General features: G+C 36.4%; 1 protein-coding gene across 1 annotated transcript in view; it reads right to left on the bottom strand.

The window, feature by feature from the left end:
• The window catches only part of igsf3 (immunoglobulin superfamily, member 3), a 279,332-nt gene extending 256,875 nt beyond the window's left edge, over positions 1 to 22,457 (bottom strand). Inside the window, 1 exon segment of the mRNA NM_001159666.1 lies at positions 22,418 to 22,457. Coding sequence (NP_001153138.1) covers positions 22,418 to 22,457 — 40 coding nt within the window.
• Positions 22,458 to 22,997: the final 540 nt, after the last annotated feature.

A 22,997-nucleotide genomic window follows, 5' to 3' on the forward strand; every position in this document is an offset into this window, starting at 1 on the left:
TCATTTTGAACAAATCTTTTGTATTACTCAGAGAGGGAATCACTCATTTGTGCAAGTGGAGCTCGCATGCTACCTTGGAGCGGTCAGTTTAGTGCAGAATGCGAATGTGGGTCCTTAAATCATATCGATATGAAAGACATTGGATAATCCAGCATCGCGTTGGGGAATCATATCGATATATCCCCAGAACTCAATATACCACTCAGCCCTGCCCACCAACCTGCTTGGTTTCGCTTTAACCATTCTTTGAATGCCCTAATGTTAACCGTGTGTGCATGATCCTTTCATTGTCAAAAATATTTATTTAAATATATTATTTCGTTATGTGAAATAAAACCCAATTCAATGTAGCATTATGAAACTACAACCCATTTGCTCATGCACATTGGGGAAGGTCATTCATAATTCACAAAAAAGGTTAAATGAATAAGGAGTCATGTGAGAATAACACAAAATCTTAATCAAGTCATTTTTAGCATGTCCAATTCAAATTCATTCATATAAAATATATTTTCCCAACAAGAAAATTGTGGCTAGTAAAAATAGCAAGTTGCTGGTAATGTTAGAAAACTACTAGATCAACCACAACCAACAATGGAGGCACATCTTATATACATGGCCAATTCTACATACACAACAGCTCTGAGCCATCGACTGCACATGGTCACTTTCCTATAGTTATAACAAGGTGACTGTTCCAAATACTGGCCTGACATAAGTAATACAGCATTTTTGGTCGTTTTTGTGCATGTGTAAACGTGGATCATTTTTAAAATGTTGTAAAAGTGAAACGTTTTTAAAACACAAGGGAAATAAGTTACATCATTATAATGCAAGCATAGCTTTAAATGAATCCAAGTGCTTGTGTAAGATGGTTTATATGTAGACACAAATTGTGACTATCCTCAGGACAAGGGTACAGGTGGTGTTGGCTACTATGGTCCACTACACTGCATGTTTCAAGGGTCCTAAATATGATTAAAAGGTCAGGGCTTGATACAAAACATGTGTGTGACTTAAGTGGAGCATGCAAGTCCTTTCACGCAGATGTAAACTGTTACATATGAGGGATACTTAAAGCACACAAGCAGCTAAGAGTCAAAGAGCAAAGGTTAAAAATAAACGCATCAGCAATCCCATATCAGCCAAATGGTATTATGTGGTATACCAACCAAAAATTCCCTAAGCGAGCAAACTATAGACATGCATGACTGAAATTAAGTACATTTATTTCAAGATAACTTTAAGGACTTCCTGTGGCTTTTAAGGACTCCCAATAATAAAGGATTAAATATATTATAATTATTTTCTTTTACACTGTAAAACTACTATAACAGTCTTTATTTTGTTACTAAATTATAATTCTATTAAGTAATAAAAATATCTTATTTTAATTATGTATAAATATGTTTATTATTTCATTTTAAATGTAAACGATTTACATTTTACATTTTTGACAATTGTGTACTTTTCCTTCTTTTATATTTCCACACCAACACACCATCCTTGAAAAAAAGAGCCAATCAGAATTTTCACTTTCCTCCTCTGCTGGAACTTACAGGAAACACAACCATCTGCTGCTTCACTGAGCACCATTCACTCCATCAATAATCCATGAACCCATCTAACACTTAGCTTTACGGTGCCACACGAAGGTGAGACTGAGAGCTTGACGTCTACACACCTCAAACACACATTTTAAATATTCATTGGACACATTTATGTTTCAAAAGCTTTATAGAGGATGACAAAGACATGCATGTGTAATACAAACACGTTGATTACATGCACAATCATGTCAGTTCCATAGCTTTCATTTTACATATTAAAAACATCCTCACAGCCAAGATATTTGAATAAATCCTAGCCTCTAAGCTACATAATTCAAGTATTCAGGTTTATTGTTCTGCTGTTAATAAAAAAAAATATGCTAAATATAAATATGGTCAAGGTAACCCACCCCTTTGCACCTGAGGCAAGCAGTTGTAACCTAGCAATGTTTTGGTGCTATGCAAGAACCATGAGGGGTGAGAAGGGTGCGTGACGTATTTGAGGACCGGGAGGGAGACGATTTCCGGGACATTATGACTTGTTTGCGAGCATCCGGCAGTCTCTGTGCATTTGCAACAGACTCCCCAAGTCTCCCGGAAGTTCCGGATATCTGGAATGACCTCCCGCTCTACTCATAATTCTCTCTTCATTAACCGTATACCTATTACACATCCATAAAACACTGTGATATGGCCGGGCTCAGATCATATCGCTTTCTCACTACAATCGATCCACTGCTGAGTTCGATTCAATCGAGCTGAGACCACCTCATTCAGGCGATCTCAGACCGATTGTTTTGGCGCGGATCCAACACGATTGCTAGATACATATGCCAAACGAACAGCGATTACTGGGCAAACGAGACGAGAGGTGTAAAAGCACCCTTCATGCTTTCTACTGAAGGCTGGTTTGTAGTTATGCATTGGGAGATCACTATGACCCACGTGCATTCATACTTCTGCATCCTGTATGTGTTGCTCTGCAATAACACTTCTGAAACACTAACTGGCTGCAGGTTTTTAAGTTTCAGTGTGTCTGGTTTCGTTGTAGGTGTTTTGTTTTTTTCTGAACGCTACCTTAATGTACAAGTAGCTCAAACTCACTCATTCAGAAACGGGATCAGGCAAATGTGCAATAACATTAATCATAAGGTAAACACTAAACAACAGTCTACATCTAGAGCTACTTTACGAGACTCAACACTTGGCTCTCGGTACTGCCCACACTAGTCACAACTACCAAGCTGATCAATCATAGAGCTTGCACTACACATCCTTGCGATGTGTGGTTACATTTTTTAGAGGTGCGCATCAGTGTCGGCACTGGTCACGGCGAGGGCTATGCGACCATGCGAAGGCTGTGCCAGAGCATACGCATGCACTTTACTTATACGCAATGCATGCGCTTGACGCAGCATGAATCAGCCATTAGTCCAATCTAGTGCAGCCAAAAGCTCCTTTCCACTGGCCTGTTGTCAAATACAAATACATGGGGTCACAAATGTGAGGGTTAGAAGGTTGAAAATAATGTAAAAATGTGTTATCATCATTAACAACATTTTATTGCATTGACAGTGATGCACATTATGTCAGAAGCCATATTGTTATTGGTGCTAAAATGTATTATTTTAATTTCAAATGTTAAATAAGACATTAATGGCAGACAAATTGTGGATTTTTCCACCTGATTTAAAATAAAATCACTCGCCCGCTATATTTGTATTCTATATTTTCATTCTTGCAATCAGTGTCACAATTTGCTGCGTAAAGTCCTACATGACATTAATAGTCCAATTAAGCTGTTTACATGTCTGTACTGCACTTCAATAATGCCACTAAAAAATGAATACTCCACACGTCTTAATTTAATTAGTGTTTACTATGATTATGGCTTTAGTTGGATTAAGGTCATCAAAAATTTCTGTTTACATGGTGGACTTCCTAATCAGAGTATTGGTGTGCATGTAAACAAACTGAATGTTGTTTCTACCATCTTCCATTATGAAAGCCATCCTAATTGTGAAAAAAAACATCGAACACAGCTCTTCCCAAAAACCAAGTCATCCATCAAAGTACAACATGGTACAGAATACAAATGGGAGAGGCTATTGCACAAGAACTGTATTTCACAACAGAGATACTTCTTTCAGCTTTCACTTAATACTGAGGCAGAGAAAGCAGTAAATGGCATTAAAGATACAAGCAGAGGAAGTGGCCAAAAGATTCCAATTGTCAGCAGTGGTTCATACTGCATACTTGAAAATGTTGCTGTAGTGTTTATTGATCTGGCTAGTTCATTTACTAGTTAATTTCCCTCTGATCAATATCAATCTTAGTCTCCACTTGCTAATTTCACTGTATCATCAGAAAGGAAGAAGACAAAACCAGAACAACTCCATTCATCCACATTCTAAAGCGAGTCCTTACAATTGCAATGCATTCAGGCTAAATATTTGATTACTCATTTCCTGTGAATCATACCCATAAATGTGACATTGTGAGCATTATATGCTACAAGTTCAGCGACAAAAACGTTAGCAGATTCAGGTGCCATTTATTAACATGTCAGATCATGTTTCCAAGTGATCATCTACCAAGAAGACTAAAATGACACATACCACAAACAATTAATTATCTCACATTTGAGCATGGCTGACTATTTTGGCATCTGGAGAGTAAAGACCTTCAAAAAATGGGTTTAATCAAAGGTGTCTGAGACTGTATGTAGCCTCTGCTACCACCAGTGTTAAGGAGTAATGCAAGATGATTGTGTAAATGCTATGCATCCTGAATGGGTTCATGATTGCGAACTTCACACAGGCAATTTACTTCACTGAAAAACATGAATATAAGATTTAATGGCAAAGGATCCTATAGCCTATTAAGACTGTCAACCATTTTTTCAAGGCTACTTAATAAAAAAAGTTCATTCATTCATTCATTCAATGTTTTCTTTTCGGCTTAGTAACTTTATTAACCTGGGGTCGCCACAGTGGAATGAACCGCCAACTTATCCAGCATTTGTTTTACGCAGCGGATACCCTTCCAACTGCAACCCATCACACTTATACACTACGGACAATTTAGCTCACGCAATTCACCTGTAATGCATGTCTTTGGACTTGTGGGGGAAAATGAAGCACCTGGAGGAAACCCACGTGAACACGGGTGAGAAAATGCAAACTTCATACTGAAATGCCAACTGACCCATCCGAGGCTCAAACCAGTGTGAGGCGACAGCACTACCTACTGCACCACTGTGTCACCCAATAAAAAAGGTCTAAAAATATTTTACCTTTTATTTTTATTTTTTTTTATTTTTTAAGAAGCATCCCATGTCATATAGTGGATTGCACACAAATGTAGTGTCTTAGATCCACACTTGAACAAAATATATATGATTATACAAAATTGTTTTCAGGTGAATAATTAAAAGATGAATAAATTGGGGAAAAAAACTGTAGATTATTCTGATTTCAATTCATCTGAGGACTGCACCACGAAGAGAACAAAACAGTTTATTATTGACCAGAAAAAAATATATACAGTGAAATTCGAATACAGATTTAATTCATTGTTTAATTACATCAGACCGCAAATGCTAAACTACTGTATCTGTGCATTGTGCACACTCTTTCAATAATCCCATTGAAAAACTGGTCAATCCAGAAAAAAAAACAGTCTCTGAAGATCCACACAGCATCATTAATATGCATGCCCCAGGTAGTACTTGATTGGTCACTACATTTCTGAATGAGCTTACAACAATGATCTTTTTCCCCTTATTTTTAACTTTATCTTCATCTTTATTATACTTAGTACCAATCCCAATTCTACCCATTAGCCATTCCCCTTACCTCTTGTCCCAATTCTCTTCAGCGTGAAGGTATTGGGCTAAGGGGAATGGCTAGATAGCCCTTAAAACTGAAATTTGTCAGGACAACACGCGAAACCAAGGGGTGCAAAAATTTCACAGGATACACCATCTACAATGGCAGCATTCACACGAAAGTCACAACATGCACAAATTAGTATTTTTGTCATTATTACAAAGTTTTACAAACAAGCATATGTTTTCATACATTTATAACGACGTTTGTGTATTACCATCATGCTTTTTTTTTTTTTTTAATGATGAAAAAACGATAAATTTTGCTATCTATAAACCATAATAATAACTCTTGTATAGTAGTCCCACAACTTACTTTCACATCTGTCCCTCGATGACACTCAAATACCCTGTCAGAAAAGTCCAGTTGCTGTAAAAAATAGAACTGGGATTGGGTCTTACTGTCATTGTGAGACTCTTGTTTTGAAAACAATACCAACATTATAGAGCTCTTAGATATGGGATATCTCAACTCATCACAGCTTTTCTTAAAAAGGTAAAATTTGGAAAGTATGAAATAGAAATAGTCAAAGCCAAGCTTTTAATTCTTGGCGTAATTTCTGCGATTATATATGAGCATATAAAACTTTCTAGAATGTTTGCACTTACCTAAGCCACATACTCACTATGAAGATGTCAAAGAACAATTTCATTTCAACAAACTAATTTTTTTAAGAGAACGTGTATAAAAACTTGTTTTACGTTTTCTGTAAAAAGTGCCTTGAATGTAGGCATACTGATTTATCCAAACATGTCAAACCATACTGAAACCTAGGCATTGATGAGCAATGTAGTGATATAGTTAAAGCACCAAACCTCAACCATAACTGACAAAAATGTGTCCTACTTTCATGTCAATCACTCACAATGGGAATCTTTGTGTTTTCACTAAATCCTGCCGTATCACTCCATCTATACACTCAACCCCCACCCAAAGATAGTCCCTCAAGTTCCCCATTGAATTATTCATGAGCAGGTTGCAGACACTCCACTCCACTGTTCCATCCATCAGTTCCATGGACTTGTTAAAATATTTAGTGTTTGTGACCAATCAACTCGACTGTGCTTTAACAGTTCCCCCACATCCCACCGGGATCACCTACCCACTCCCCCCTATTAAGTGTCTAGTCTAGCCACCCTGAGACCCCCCAGACCCTTTCTCCACTTGCTAAGCGCACTTCTCCTTCCCTGCCCCCTTTCCGTTGATCCCTTTAGTTTGTATGGCACTAAGTATGAGCGAACACACTTTAAAGCACAGCTAACGATTGGTTCCTTTTAACAAAGGCAACACGAAACACAAAGCTAATCTAAAGTTGAGTGTCTTGAGTGAATGACAGCTTTTAGCTTTTTACTTAAAATCTCCATCCGCATGTTTGTGCACACAGCAACACATTAGAAAAGAAGCTAATTAACAATTAATTAGTCTCTTCAGACTGCCTTCCTTAGCAATTGTCAGACACGTTTTGTCTTTGGATGGCCTAAAGTAGAAGCCTTCATCCTCTAATCCCTCGTTCATACCCCACCAGTTTTGCCCGTCCACTCACTCCTTTGTTCTACAGAAAAACAATCAGGCAGCAGGCATCTGACCAGAGTTAATGAAGCCCTGCCAACAAACAACTCCTGATTGACTGCTTTATACTCTCGTTTAAAGTGTGATCACTCAGATGCCTTGGGTCCGCTAAAGCAGTAATGGCGGTGTCTCTCAAGAGAGTCAGGTTTTCGTCTACTTCCAGAAGCAGAGGCAGATCCTAATTATTAGGGTTTGATCTGTAGCTGATGTTCAGGACCCTCTCATGAGGAAAGCCTGTGTCTGATATAAGGGGCATACAAGAACTTTAGGTAAGTTAGAGGAACTCTAGGTAAGTCAAAAATATTCTTTTTAAGTCCTTATCCCAAAACTAAACTTTCATACCTTTAAAATTTATTCCAGCTTACTGACATGTTCCTATACACTCTCTGTACTTTGACTATTCTTAAAATATTTCTGGTTTTGCTGTGAATTTTTAAACAGAAGTAAAATTTTAAGGATTTCTATTGAAAGCTAGAATTCCACCAAGAGCCTGTCTACAAAACTCACCTTTTTCTTTCCATAAATTGCTATATCTTTTGGAGTTATGGAGGTCCAAATCCTACAGGTTTTCAGTGAAAACTACTCACTGAAAGCTTTAAATAGTATAACAAGCTATATAAATCTCTCGAACAGAAACAAAACTTCATGGAGGTACCATTCCACTGAAAACAGCTGACTATTAAATCTTTCTAAAGATCTCAAGCTATGTCCAGTAAACTTTGAAGTGAAGTGAAGGTAACAGTTTTCATACTGTTTTCTAGGTAATCCAAAACCATATAGCTACAATTACTGACCAATCCAATGAGCTATATGTACACAGACTTTAATTTTCAGCCAGGCAACCCAAGGGCTTCTGGTGAACTGTCTTTCCATTACAAAATTGTCACGTTTAAGCTCTGATTTCACTGCCTGTTAGATATACGATATGAAGAGGGTCAGATCGGACAAGAAGCACTGCATTAAATTTTATTTTCTACCGCCATGTCTTAAAAATATGAAGTTTATTTTGCCCTAGTATTTTTAATTTCAGCTCTAGCCTGTTGCTACGGACGGTGCTAGTGGTTACAAAGGTCTTTCATCTCGTTTTACATTTGAACAACTAAATGAATGCTTAAGTCTATTTACCTGAATGTATCGTAATTACAACTTTAATGCTGCAAAAACAACCTTGTAAAATTTAAATAATTTAAGCTTTCACCGCAGGTTTATCATTGGCTTCAAAACTCTAGCTGTGCATAGAGCCCATTTAAACTTTTAGGCTTTAAGAAACTCTACTACAGGAGATGTGAATGAATGAGGTTAAATATAGCACAAAGTGAATTGTTCAAATATCTGACATGGAAAGCATTTCTGCAGGGCTGTTTGCTGTGTGTGGAAGGGTCACGCAATTGCCTGTGTGTTCAGCTGTTTGGGAGGTGGGAGCAGAGGACGTTTCTACTCAAAGAAAATTTCATAGAAAGTCACTGCTGCTCTTAGCTACTTGTGTGAGGTCCAACATGCCTCTGTTTCCTGGTCAGATCTTGAGAGCGAATCTGGTCTTCCATGTTCATGTAAGTGCAAAAGAGCCAGAGGCAGCAACCAAGAACAGATCAGAGCCAACTACGGAAAGCTTTTACGAAAGCCAAGGGTCCAGAAATGATCTTACCCACCCAACCCCCAATGCTGTGTTTCCATTTTGCTTAGATCTAATCTGAGCTACTTCAGGCAAGCGCTCACACCTACCTGCACACACAAACACACAGAGATGGAGCCAAAAATAAACTACAAAGGACCTGAGAGAACACAAACAAACACTGGCAAACCAAAGGTACAACCCAATATAAGCTGATAAAGTCTCACAGTAGTAGACCTGATAAAGACGAACAATTGAAAAGTGACACACCCACAATAAATGCCTTTTTGACCGTTTACTCATGATAGCACACCAGCTTCCAACATACCGTTCAAATGAGAAAAAGTTCAATACAAAGTTAGAGCAGTTGTCCTCAACCACTGGGTTAATTGTTCAATTGGTACCGGGCCGCACAAAAAATTATCAAATATTTGCGTTTAATTTCTTGTCAAAGTCTGAACAATCTTTTATTTTGAAAAATTACCATATTTTCTTGGTTACATCTCGGTCACTTGAGCGCCCAAATTTAATTTACAAGCTAGCAAAATGAGTAAGAAACAGACGTCTTTGAAATGTTTCTTTGCTAAGGGGAAATGGCCCAGTGAAAGACTTCCGAATTGCCAAGGATTTAATCCGCAACCCATTTGTCAACAAATCAGGTGAAGCCCCCATGTCTGTGCAAGAAGATCAACAGCTGGGGATTGCAAATGACGGCAACTTTTTATTGGCTGTTTGCAAATCACTATTATAGGGCAAATTTGTTACTTCCAATGGTGGATCGCGGCTTACGTGTTCACGTGGCTTGACATGCTCACACCTTCCAGACGCTCCCATTTGAATGTATGCCACAAGCACACCGCAAGTCACGTGACAAAAACTGACCTATCAGGTTCATACTTAGAATGGAATTTATACAGTTTGGCAGACTACGTATCTTAGACAAACACAGAGCACCCAAACACTGCAGTGCTTTCTCATTTTCTCCATAAATAAAACTTGAGTGACAATAATGTTTTGTCATCCTCTGAGAAAATATTTGATAGTCACCTAGCAAACTACGAATCACCCAGGGCACACAACACACACCTGGTCCATGGTAAAATTGTCAAGCGGTGACTGGTCCATCATGATTAAAAGGTTGGGGACCACTGGTTTAGAGGTTATAAGCTCCAATATGTTGGCACACATGCCAGAAGCACAAGTATGAGTACATCGACTCATTTCTCTCCATCATTTCATATCATTACTGTGCTATCCTACTTTCAACAAAAATATCAAGGCAAATTAGTCAATCAATAAATAACATTAAATTTGTTTTTTTTTCCAAGTAAATACCCAGAAAATGCAGATGACAATCAGACAAAGTATGTAACATATCACTGAACAAAATTTGACAGCATAAAACATACTGAAATTCAGTCTTATACATTTTTTAACTCAGAACTTTCAGTTGAACGTTAAAATTTTATATTTATACACTGCAAAAATAGTGTATACATAAATACTGAGGTTGACTAAGGCCATGTAGACTAAGATATGGATACATCATAGACATGAGAAACACATATTTTTGAAGAAATCTACCTCAACTTTCTGTAATAAAATGGAAGGAACATTACAAACATAATTTTTACCAGGCAATCTCACCTATGTAGCAGAATGTAGCAGGTGCTAATTACATGTTAACCTCTGAAAATACATTAAGCTATAAAAAGGAAATGACAAAGAGAGAATATCAGAGAAAGTTTTTTTATTTTATTATTATTAATATAATTTGGTAATGTACAGTTGGACCAACCTGCCCATGAAGTCAAAGTCAACAATAAGAAGACTTCTATGCCCACATGCAACACATACAGTTAAAGACAGAATTATTAGCCCCCTTTTGAACTTTTTCTTATTTTTTAAATATTTTCCAAATGATGTTTAACAGAGAAAAGAGTTTTTTACAGTATGTCTGATAATATTTTTTTTTCTGAAGAAAGTCTTATTTGTTTTATTTCAGCTAGAATAAAAGCAGTTTTGAATTTTTTTAAAAACATTTTAAAGGTCAAAATTATTATTCCCTTTAAGCTATATTTTTTCAATATTTTTTCAAAATTACTGTAATCATGGCAAAGATAAAATAAATCAGTTATTAGAAATTAGTTATTAAAACTATTATGTTTAAAAATGTGTTAAAAAAAAACTTCTCTTCGTTAAACAGAAATTAAAAGGGAAAAATAATAGGGGGCTAATAATTCTGACTTCAACTGTACATGACACATATGTGAATACAAAACCTTGATGAAACCTTTCAGGCACCAATTCTCAAAATTATAATATGGTATCTGATATATAATAACAATAAATGATAATATCATTATAATATCATTATATCATAATCTTTCGATAACCATCTAACTGATTTTTGTTTCACTCTGAAACTGTAATTCTTTAAGTACATCTGTCATCAGCTCACCCACCCACTATGGGACATCTACAAATACAATTACAGATCCCCACCCACACTTTTTACATCTAAACAAATACAACCAATCATGAAACAAAACAGCTGTAAACATATCTGATCCCACTGAAACTCTAACTACTGGTCTTAACTGTAAATAGGGAAGTAATTATTCATTTATTAGTCTTATACATCCTATTTTTGTCTTGTTCAATTAACATAAAATATCAATTAGCTAAACTAATACAGACCCAATTCACCATCAGTTTATCTTTTTTGTAGAATTCGACTTGTAAACTCTCCCTAAAAAAGAACATCTTCTAAAGCAAAGGTGCGATGGTTTCACACAATCACACATGACCTGTAATGCATGCTGGGAGCGTGTTAAATCAGCAATATTGTTCAAAATGCAATTGTTTGTTCAGTTAACTCTGTTAGACCAGTTGCCACAACATTCCTGTGGAAACATTGGAGGATTTTATATTGATTCAAAGAAGGCTAATTCACATTTCATATTATCTGAAACTGGTATATTTTGTGAAAAGTAATTGCTTATTTAAGTGTATATCCAGATCTTAACCACTGAAATAATCCCTTGAAGCGTGGAAAATCAACAGTATGCTATGAATGTATAAACACGTGTAGTGCTGGCCTCATCTGAAGGCAGTCCTGAATGTACACAGGATGTTTCGGACAGATGACAAATAGTGCACTGGGACTCTGGCTAGACATCCATGGCTAAATATTCATAGTTCAGCATTCTGGGGAAAACGGGTCACCGGGGAGTCAGACTGCTGAGAGTTCATGAGCTACAATGACATTCTCAAGGGTTCGAGGACCATGATGTAATACAACTACTTAGTAACACTAAAGTGTCTGAAGGGCCATAACAATATACCAAAGTTTTGTCAAAAGACTGCAATGATCATATTCCTGTGTTTCTGTGCGTGTTCTAAAAGAATCTTACACACCATTGGGACTCTTAACTGCATTGTGTTGAAGTTGAACACTGTGTGTAAACAGCACTGGCACTTGGTAGAACATTAATAGAATAACTACTACAAAACTGTGGTTTCAGAAGTCTCCCAATCATATATCTCCTTCTACACACAGATAAATGCATTTTGATTGAAATATAAATGACATATTATTTTATATAAAGCAATTAGGTGTTGGTAAATAAATGTCAGTTACCCACATCTAAACCAGGGGTGTCCAAACTTGGTCCTAGAGGGTGCAGCAAATTTTAGTTCCAACCCCAATTAAACACACCTGGACCAGCTAATCAAGCTCTTTCTACGTATATTAAAAACTTTCAGGAAGGTGTGTGGAGCTAAACCATGCAAAACCAAGTTTGGACACCCCTGTACTAAACCCATCTACTTTCCAACACATAAATACATACATTTTGACTCAATATAATTATGTACTTTTTATATAAAGAACGTATGTGTTGGTCTATTAATGTAATTGTTTCTATTTTATAACTGCTGACCACAACTTTTCTGCAACAACACACCTAAAACATCTCTTCTACTGGGTTCACATCACTAAAATAAGTGCCCTGAGAAATGACACCTGTCTGTGTGGCAGCCCTGGGCTATGTAGCCAATCAGAAACATTGTTGTGTGTTTGCTGACATGTTTTCGGAGGACAGGGGTTTTGGAGACTATTTTCAATAAATCTTAGGAAAAAAAGCAAATGCTGTAACACAACAATCAGTGTAATCCCTTCAACTAATGTTGAGTTTGTGAGTACTGAGTTTGTTTTTCCTTTAAACCAAAATTATATTAAAATGAGTAAGACTCTGACAGTTGAATAGGGTCAGACAGACTTGATCTGATTACCTGTATAACGTGTATATTATTTGATTCCTGATTAGAGGAGGAGGTCAATATACATTGCTCCTAATTATGAACATATGTATGCAAGTATGCAGTATGTAAGTTTGACACCAAATGGTTGAACTAGGTACTAGGAACATTCCTGGATCAAAACAAATGCAAGCGCAGGTTGCCAGACTGAGGAGAGAGTCTGATAATCAAGCCTAAAGGCTGATTTAAACCATGTTCTAAAGCAACAGCACACGATAGAAGGAATATGATCACCTCAGGTACACCTCATGTGCTTTATTCAGTGTTAAATGCTAACAATCGGAGATTGAATGCCATTTTACATGACATTTATTATCATACTACTGAAAGCAGCTGCAAAACGTTTACCTCAGATCTTGAAAATAAACCGTTTGAAATTCAACTTCAGAACAGTGATACAAAATAAAACACATATCAGTGATTCAGCATGTACATTTATTAATGTAAAGAGGTTTAATATGTATTAACTAGATTATAAACCTTACTATTTCGTGAGTGAGAGCAAATTATGTGCTACTAAATGGCTGTATTTAAATATCTGTATTTAAAGTTGTGTTTTGCCCCATTGCTTATCACTGAAAATCTCATCACATGGTGTGTTGTTAGGACACGGGTTACAATGTAACCTGCTCACCTATTGTAGCTGCTTGTAATATTTATATTATTTTCTAGTTAAATACCTTATGTGGGACTCTGCATTTGCATCTCATTTCAGAGTCTGCTACTGTCCACCAGAGGTCACATTTCAGTCACAGATGCATGCTTTAAGGACATATTTCTTAAATATCTGCAAACATATTATGGTATTTTATGCATAAAAACTTGCATACAGCATCTTTTAAGCAAAAGTTGACCAACAGACTTTGATTAAATGGCAAGTTAAAGCCAACATACTGTAGTTTATTGTTTGAGTAAAGCTCTAATTTTGGTAAGAAACTATTAAAATAGTGTCCCATGTTTTTAACAGGCATTACAGAAGGCAGACAGGATGCTGCAGGGGGGTCCAACCTTGCATGACAAGAGGATGCAGTTAAAATTAGCAAAACAGATCAAGTTAGGAAAACAGCTAAAATTGCTTACAGCACCTTTAATTTCCTCTGCATTTCTAATAAAACCAAAATCCAGTGAGTGAGGCTTTATTAAGCCCAGCCTAGTCGGTGTCGGGAAATGAGAGCATCGTTTTTTTGTGATCTCCATGCAGGGAAGCTAAGCTCGGGTAATGTGCCCGAGTTGGTGGGAGACTAATAAAAGCTTCGGACAAACACCTTGAATAGCCTTTCTCACTTGCACTTTTTCCTGTCTGTCTGACAGGAGCCTCTATGGTGTTCAATCAGTTTCCTTAAAACAGATGAAAGTATAGTTAAAATTAGCATACTGTAGGCCTAGTGTGCATCTCAAAAGGGATAACAGTACTTATGGGAACACTATTTGCATAAACATCAGTGTGATCAGATAAACACTGTAAAGCACTATCTAGCACACACAAACTGCCCATATCTGTACACTACAATACCACAACAGTAAGATCTTGATGTAAGCAATCACGTGATAGTCCTATAAAAAATGATTTCCCATGGGACAGGAAGGCTAATTATAAATACAACAGTGACAGTACTAAAATAAGCTTTTACGGCTGTGTTTAGCAGTTTGTGGGCCTATTAACTTTGTGTGAATGAGAAAGGCCTTTATTGCCTCTCCTGTGGTTTTGCGACCAGTTTTAGAGAACAACGCAGAAACGGGGCTCAATTTTTTCTCTTCTACTTGTGAAAGGGTTGCTTCTCACCTACTAACCTGCTTAAATGTATATGAAAATTAGATGTCCTGTCCATGCACATTTATATCTACAAAACACCATGTGTGAATCCTACATTGTTTTAAGAGGATACTCAGTATGAGCCTCTACGAAGGATGATCTTAGGCCTTTAGCACACTATAGAGTAGCTTGTGCAACTGCATAAAGCTGCTTTTTAGCTAATTCATTTTCATTTTATGTTAATTTGGTTCATTCTATAGAGACATTTTCCTGAGACATGTTTTGGTTTTTTTTTTATGTTGAGCAATATCATAAAGTGACCTGTCTACATGATATCAGGGAGTTTAGATTTCCAGTCTGCCTGCCTGAATTGCCAACTTTAAATCTTCACTTTAAGGTTCTGTCCAACTGTAAACAATGATTAAAATCCAGCCCTCTTAAAATAATCTTTTAAGAAGTGCATCCAACTGGGTTTTAAAAGAACTACAAATACAATAATATAACCCAATACAGTATACCCCAATCTCTTCTGCCTCAAATCTGTTGATCTCAGCAAGCTTGCCTACCTAGCCAGGTCATTTAACAACATTGCTGGTAAATTTAACTTCTTGGATTAATCAATATCCAATCTCTCTTCAATATAATACTCTGGTTTATGGCCTCATCTGATCACAAGTTTGATTTCTTTTGTTTAAACGAGACTAATAAAAATCATCAGGCTGTTGAACTATTAATTGGTTTGTTCCTCTGGTGTTTTTATCATTTGTAAACACGGTGTCTGGCAATATTTCACAATAAAAAGTATAAAGCATTTCAAATAGCTGTGCCTTAGAGCTGCATGATTCTGGCTAAAATGAAAATCACGATTTTCTCACAATTCTTTAGATATAAAATAAAGGTTATTATGAGTGGGCTATTATTATTGTTATTCTCAAACATGTGGTAAAACAGCAATGGGCTTTGTGAAGGTGTACTGTCTGTTAAAATGCTAAATTTTGTATAGACTTGGAATGGTGGACTTGAACAGATTTGAACTTGAACTTTAGATTTGTCCTGGTCATTAATGCTGATGATAATTCTAATGTTGAATCATTGTGTTTAAGACATATGCTTACAATCTGTAATTCTTTGCTTAAAATCTGTCACTGACGTGATTTTTATGAATCCAGAAGAATGAGTGGATACTGTTGCATTTTGGCGGGTTTTGGATACTTTTTGGGCTGGAATCAGTCAGCTACATCTGGCAACACTGTGTGCGCTTTCGGTTTGATTTTCACTGCTAAGAGCGGTTCACTTTCCACGCAGCTCCCAAACAATCACTCTGTGCCAGGAACTGAATACTATTTACAACTTCATTACCTGTTATTCACAGCATATGCAGGTTCTGTTCACTAAAGTAAACTTCCTTCAGAGGCACGCACCCGCCTGCCCTTCCTGTGGTAACAGCTGATGGTCAGCTCACGTCACGTGTGATTTTACGGTCGCAAAAACTTTATATGAAGACAGAAACTTCATTTTTGAGGTGAATTGTCTCTTATAAATACAACATGTGACTCTTTCAACACCATTTGGAGGTGTCCACGTTACTGAACAACGTATGTAAAACAATGTGAAGACTTGTGCGGCCACCATTCTCTCCTGAACTTGAAAATATGATTGACAGAATCGTAGAAATGCTGGATTAAAATCGTCTAGGGGGTCGAATCGAGATTGTGATCTTTTTACGATTAATTTTGCAGCTCTACTGTGCCTGTATTTGCTTTATTCAAATCGTTTGCTAATAAAAATCAACTATATTCTACTCTTGCCACTGTCAACTACCATCCAAAAACCGTTGGACCGTTGAGGTTTTAAACCCTTTTAATGCTTGACACTGCTAGTGTGATTTTTAAATTCACTTTAGTAATAGATCATGCAAAAGGATATTGTTCTCATGTCATCATATATTTAACTTACTCGATCTAAAAGGCACATTCCTGAACTCTTCTGGTATTCTGGAATAAATCTTTAGAACTTTAATGTCTATGATCTGTCTACATCTGTTGATGTCTTGTTGGCACTCACCTTATGGTATTTAAGATTAAGTGGTGTCTTTCTGTCTCATTTTACAGCATCAAAGCTTTTGATATGTTCTTGCTGATGAACTCACTACCCTTTCCAGCAAAGTCGATTTATCTACTGGAGATGGCCTAGTTTCTTATTATGATATGGACTTCATGGGATCTTAGATGATTTTGCCCCTTTGAAAACCCAGACTGTTTTCTTTACCCTCTCTGCTCCTTAAATAACCCCTGAATTATGGCATCTTAAAAGTAAACAATTCATCTAACATATTTTGTTAGTTTTAACCCTCTTTGTTTTCTTTAATAACTGAGATAATTAATTTATCCTAATCTTATGACTTTCTCTCTTTATCTTAAAACCTCAACAATCTTTTATCCAATTTCAAGCTTGCCATTTATTGCTAAAATATTAAAGGAAATAGGTACAGTTTTATAACAAAAAAAACAGTTTTTAAAGATTTCAATATTTTATCATATATCATGTTACAGAAACTGTTCTTGTTATAAATCACTAATAATATGATGAACTTCAGTGAAGATGATACTCGTTTCTGCAGAGTGCAATCTTTAATAGAAATCTTACATAACATCCTCATAGACAGAATAGTTTCTATTTAAAGGTCATAATTTTTTGGTATCTTTCTGTCAAACTTAGTATATACAGCTCAAAAACAAATTCATCCAAGTATTCTCAGGTTAACAGTGGCATTCATCAAGGCTCAGTTTTGGGTCCACTTCAGTTTATTACTTATTAACGATTGCTTGGTCATATTTTTAAATTTTTAAATACTATTCATTTTTGCTGCCTTGATGATGCCACCCAGCTTTACTGGCCTTTCAAGGTCACATGTTGCTTTTTACCTGTTAGGCTCTCAGTTATTTTACTACATATCTTAGGACTGGGCGATTACTGATTATTACTGATATGTGTGTATTCCATACAATATGTGAAGTAGATTGGTTAGTTCTACTTACATAAATCGCAGTGTGCTCTGGGCATTCGGAAAAGTTTATGTTTTTCAACTAGGTGTACCCAGAAAATTCCTCCATTGGAAATGACAAACTAACACCCCAAGCTTATGGGCACTGCTTTAAAGGCGTGCGCTCAGCAGTCACATTTTAATAAAACTATAGTGCTTCAAACCAAAACTACATAACAAACTTTTTTTATTATCAATATTGACAATGGTGTTCAGTCAATACATACCTATATAGATTTTATCCCTAGCCCTATTATATCTACACTTTTACCCCAATATTCTGCCTTTCCTTTATGGAACTCCCTGTCTACTGATTTTCAAAACAGTGACAATCTTAATACTTTCTAAAAATTAACATTAACAACGACTAAACATGCATAAAGTATTCCGCATCTTCCAGCCTTATATAATTTATTTCTCAAAATGATTCTGTTTTTATTATGTCTGTATGGTGACCGTAAGTGTAGTGAAAGTTGTGTATAAATTAAATGAATTACAACCATTACAGACAGTATTGCAATACCATAAAAAGATTACAAATATGACAGTAAGTCTGCTAGTTTGAGCAAAACCTCCTGCTGAGAGCTAATGCAAATGAATGCAACAACAGAAGTCAATTTCAGATTAAAAAAAAAAAAAAGTTATGCAAAAGGCATCAGTGTCCCTGTCCCTCCCTGCAGAACTAACATGCCTCTTGTCCAGGAGGGTACAGCCATCTGTTGTTTGTTAGGAGGTAGAGAGTTCATGTGACAGTATTTTGCATGTGTGAGAAAGGGGACGAAAGCGAATGGGGGAGGGACGCATAGAGGGTAGAATATGTAAATTCAGACATTAATGGTTTTGTCTGTGACTGACACTTGGGGAAAGACTTTGTATAAGTACTGACGGCAGCTTGGGAAGCACTATTTTGTATGCAGAAAAGAGTGGTGATTAATGAAATAACAGCCTTTTTCTATCCTGACCCCACTTATCTGCATGGATATGGGGGATAGAGTCTGTGGGGGGTTAGGTTAATCCAACAAGAGAGTTCAAGCTCAATGTCATATTAACCCAGTTGAATGCCAAAACATGCTTTCATATAAACAACACAGAGCTCCAGATGTCCAGTGGTTTTAAGAGTATAACCTAGACAATGGAGTCATCATCAATAGACATATCTGAATAAAACACATCTGTTTTGACGTCTGTATGACTAAGAGAATGTGCTAGTAACCCAGTGACACACTGGAGCCGCTGATATCACACAGGTGAGTCTGAAACTTGGTGTGTGTGGTTTGGCTTGAAGGAACAAGGTGTATTTTTGTGTCATAAACTTAGACATGTAATAAAACAAACTGACTGTGTCCCTTCAAGTAGCAGTTCAACACTTCAAACTTGGACAAAGATGGACTTTTAGAGTACATTTATCTGTTGTGGGTCACGATAGCTTTGGTTTTATTAGCTTTTTTAATTATTACATATTGTCCCTATTAGTAGTTAGGGTTGCACGGTTTACTGGTACTATGGTAGTATCATGATACTATGGCTCCGAAATACTGGCAGTGCTGCTGTAGTTTGTAAACGGTAGTATCGTCATTAAAGGTCTATCTACAATAGATAATGTTGCATGTAGAAAAGTAACTAAAATTCTAACACGTTAGTGTAATAATAGACCATTTTATTTGAATTGTCAGTGGAGCACTTAAAGCTTGCACGTTTTCTGACATTTTGAACGCAAATCTGAATTGGTTCATTTCGGTTTCTCTCAATATGATTTAGTAGCTAAAACCGCAACAATCTCTAAAAAAGAACTACTCACAAAGTGAAATTTTGAATTACTTTGAATTGTTACCTGATAAGACTGAAAAAACAATGGATGGAAAAACCCAAAATAGCAACAGGAAACATTGAAATGATTTTTGAGCACTTTATATAGCCTAATTGTGTTGGAAAAATGCTATTTTGTAATATATTTAATTTGGTATCATTTGTATCGTTATTTTAATGTATTTTTTGTTGGTCAGTTATCTACAAAATTAACAAAAATTGAATAAATTGTGACGTGCAAATAACACTTTTTATAACATATAAAACATAATATTTCTGACAATTTTCTTTATAATTTAGGTTAAGAATTACAGAATCGCAATACTCCTTGGATTTTCAGATTTATGATCTGGGAAGTCATAATATATGATGTCAGATTTGCTCAAATCATTTTGCTAGGAGCCAAATTTAACTTTACTGCAAATAATGATAATAATAATAATAAACATTGCCCATCCACCATAACTTTAAATTTATTTTTGTTTTCCACTCATACTAGCAAGAAGTATTTTTTTTTTTTATATTTATTCTTTGCTTTTATTTGATAGGACAGTGGGATTACATCAAATTAAGTGGGAGTGAGAATAGGGGATGGGAAAAGGAAAGGTCCATGAGCCAGGATTCTAACTAAGGAAACCTTGAGCACTGATTTAACTCGGTTATAATTTGGCACAATAACCACCTGGCTACTGTGTATGCATTCAGTTGAATAATGAATGCACCATAAGTATAATCTATAACTAGTTACTCATGTGATGTCAACCCACCCTATATCTGGGCGATATGGCAGAAATGCAATCTCGATAATTATTTTGCATATTGAATGATAACGATATACATTTCAATATAAGTAACAGATTACAATTGACAATTACAGAATTATGTTAAAAAATGTTTTAATTCAAATAGTAAAAATAATCATCATTAAAATAAACAAACAGTTTAACAGTAATTTCTGCCGGCGGGAAAGTGAATCAAGCTCACTAAACAATACTGGGTGACGTAGCATATCTCTTATATCAACACAATTACAGATTCCTGTTGTTGCATATGTCTGCTGTGTGATTGGCTCTTTGCATTTATCAATTTAAAATAAAAATGTCCATAGCTTATCATGATTATTGACATAAATTATCACGATTCGATATGATATTTTTTATCAGCCCAGCCCTTACCCACTAGATGTCAGTCTATAATAAAAGCTGATTTTATGTATGCGCTGTAGTCTCTGGATCTAGATACTACTTGATACTACTTCTCAAAAAGCCTGTTAATTTGTTCTTATGTAAAACATTTATAATTAGCTAAAAGGTACAGTGTGCACCTCTTAGAATGAAATTGTGTGCCATGCCCTCAAATCAATCAGTGTGCTGCTTCAGTGTTTACTTGATTTTACGTCCCCCCATAGAGGAACATTAATCTCCTGCTGGGCGCTCTAAACCAACATTAACCCCAAACCAAACCCCACTCATCTGGCCAGAGCTGTTAAAACCCAGCTGCCTTGTGTTTGTCAAAGTGGGGTGGGAAAACAAGTCAGAGCATGCTTCTGGATCATAATTAACACACGAATTTAGACAAGCACATGAAATTATAACACGCAACTTTCAATCCATGCTAATTTTAATGGAAAATACTCATAAAAACTATTTATTTGCTTTAAATTTACTTACTCTGGCTTTCCAAGATGTAGGTAATTTTCCTATTCTGTGGGACAGAGGATTTTTAGCCGAAATTGTGGTAACAGGTCATTCAGAATATGCAAATCAATGGCTTTCAGCCATTTAAAAGTAAATACTGTAAAAGCCTTGACAGTCAGGAGCATGTACAGTACGTACACAACAGTCTGGAGTGCAAGCTTGCTGTCACATGACATCACAAACTCACATGTGAACTGATGCTGTTTGTTTACAATAGAGTGGGAGAAAAAATATGTTGTATTGTTCATCACAATGGTACTAGCTCTAATCCTGGATGTGGCAATGCTGGTGCTTGTTGTGAACATGCTCAAGACTGCTTGCCATTATTGTAAATTAAAGGTAACAAAAATATAACTGTTTAATTTCTTGTTTAGACTGGTCATTTCGCTTTGCATGAGCTTTGAATGTAGCTATGGGTACTAATTTTTAGATGTTTGTGTATATTTTTAACTCTCACAGTATTAGTAGCAGTTCACTTGCATTCTGTGAGCCAAGGAACCAATCAAAATCTGCTTTATTATTCGACAGAGGAAAAAAGTCACTTACATCTTGGACAGCACTAAGATTAAGAAATCAATGGCAAATTTTAAATTCTGGTTGAACTATCATAATCTAAATAGCTTCATTACAACTAAAGCATCTAAGACATACTTCCCACATAAAATCATCCAACCAAATATTCAAGACTTTTTATACAATCATCAATATTTTAGTGCATGCCTTCATTTCATAAGCAGTCAAAATAACAACTTTAAGATGTTTTTGATAAAAACACATAATTTATAACTACACGATGAGCCTTTCCGACATCCACAGTACATTAACTGAAACGACCTGAGGTAACCCGAGATATTCTACTATTATCTACAATTGTTCAAGTTAGTCAGGAATGCTTTATATTTCAATTTCTATGACACCAACACATAATTTGGGTTAGTCTTATGTGAAGGCAGCAAAACGTATCAATGTAGCTTCACCTTCAGATTATTAACGTGTAGCCTAGTTACTACAGTATAGGCTCAAGTCTTAAATACCAGGTCCATTAATCAAAAGATGACACAAAAAACTGCAACAAGTGCATGCAGTGAAATTAAAGGGCACCTTATAAATCAACTCTTAAGGCAATTAAACACGGTTACTGAATGTTAAAGTAAGCAGTAAAAACATAACTTACCCACAACCGTAAAGGCTATAATGAGCCATTTGATATCCATGTTTTCTGCACTGGTGATTAAGTCCAGATATTGCAGAAAATGTAAATGTAGTTATAAATTCCTAGTCGACCCTCAGACCTTCAGAAAGCAGTCCTGATGGAGTTATGAACGCGTGCACCTGTTCGGACCGCGTGAAAGTGCGTGTACCGACTCCTCCACCACAACGATATCAATTTCTCCCGAGTAAGATGCGTCTCGAGCGGTTAAAAGACGGATATCCAGCCCCAAATTTGTTAAGAGACGCTTGGGTGCTTAAATAAAGCCTTTGGGTGGTTTCCCGTGAGAAATGACATCCGCCGTTCACGAATGAATCCGTTATTGTGAGTTGAACGCGGGGATACTGAGCTCTCTCGCGCCGCTCTCCAATCCCCCAGCGCGAGCAGCCCACGCGTGGAGGAGGAGGAGGAGTGAGACCGGTGTTAGTCCAGCTCGCGTCAAAGTGGTCGTGGGTAAACTTGTGATATCTCTTTCTGAGGGATGTGAGCCGACGTGCTGCCCTCGGTGGTTCTTCGCGAAAAGCAATAGGCTACGGTGATGCTG

This window comes from Danio rerio, chromosome 9 (genome assembly GCF_052040795.2).
Source record: "Danio rerio strain M-AB ecotype USA chromosome 9, GRCz13ab, whole genome shotgun sequence".
NCBI classification, from domain to species: Eukaryota; Metazoa; Chordata; class Actinopteri; order Cypriniformes; family Danionidae; genus Danio; species Danio rerio.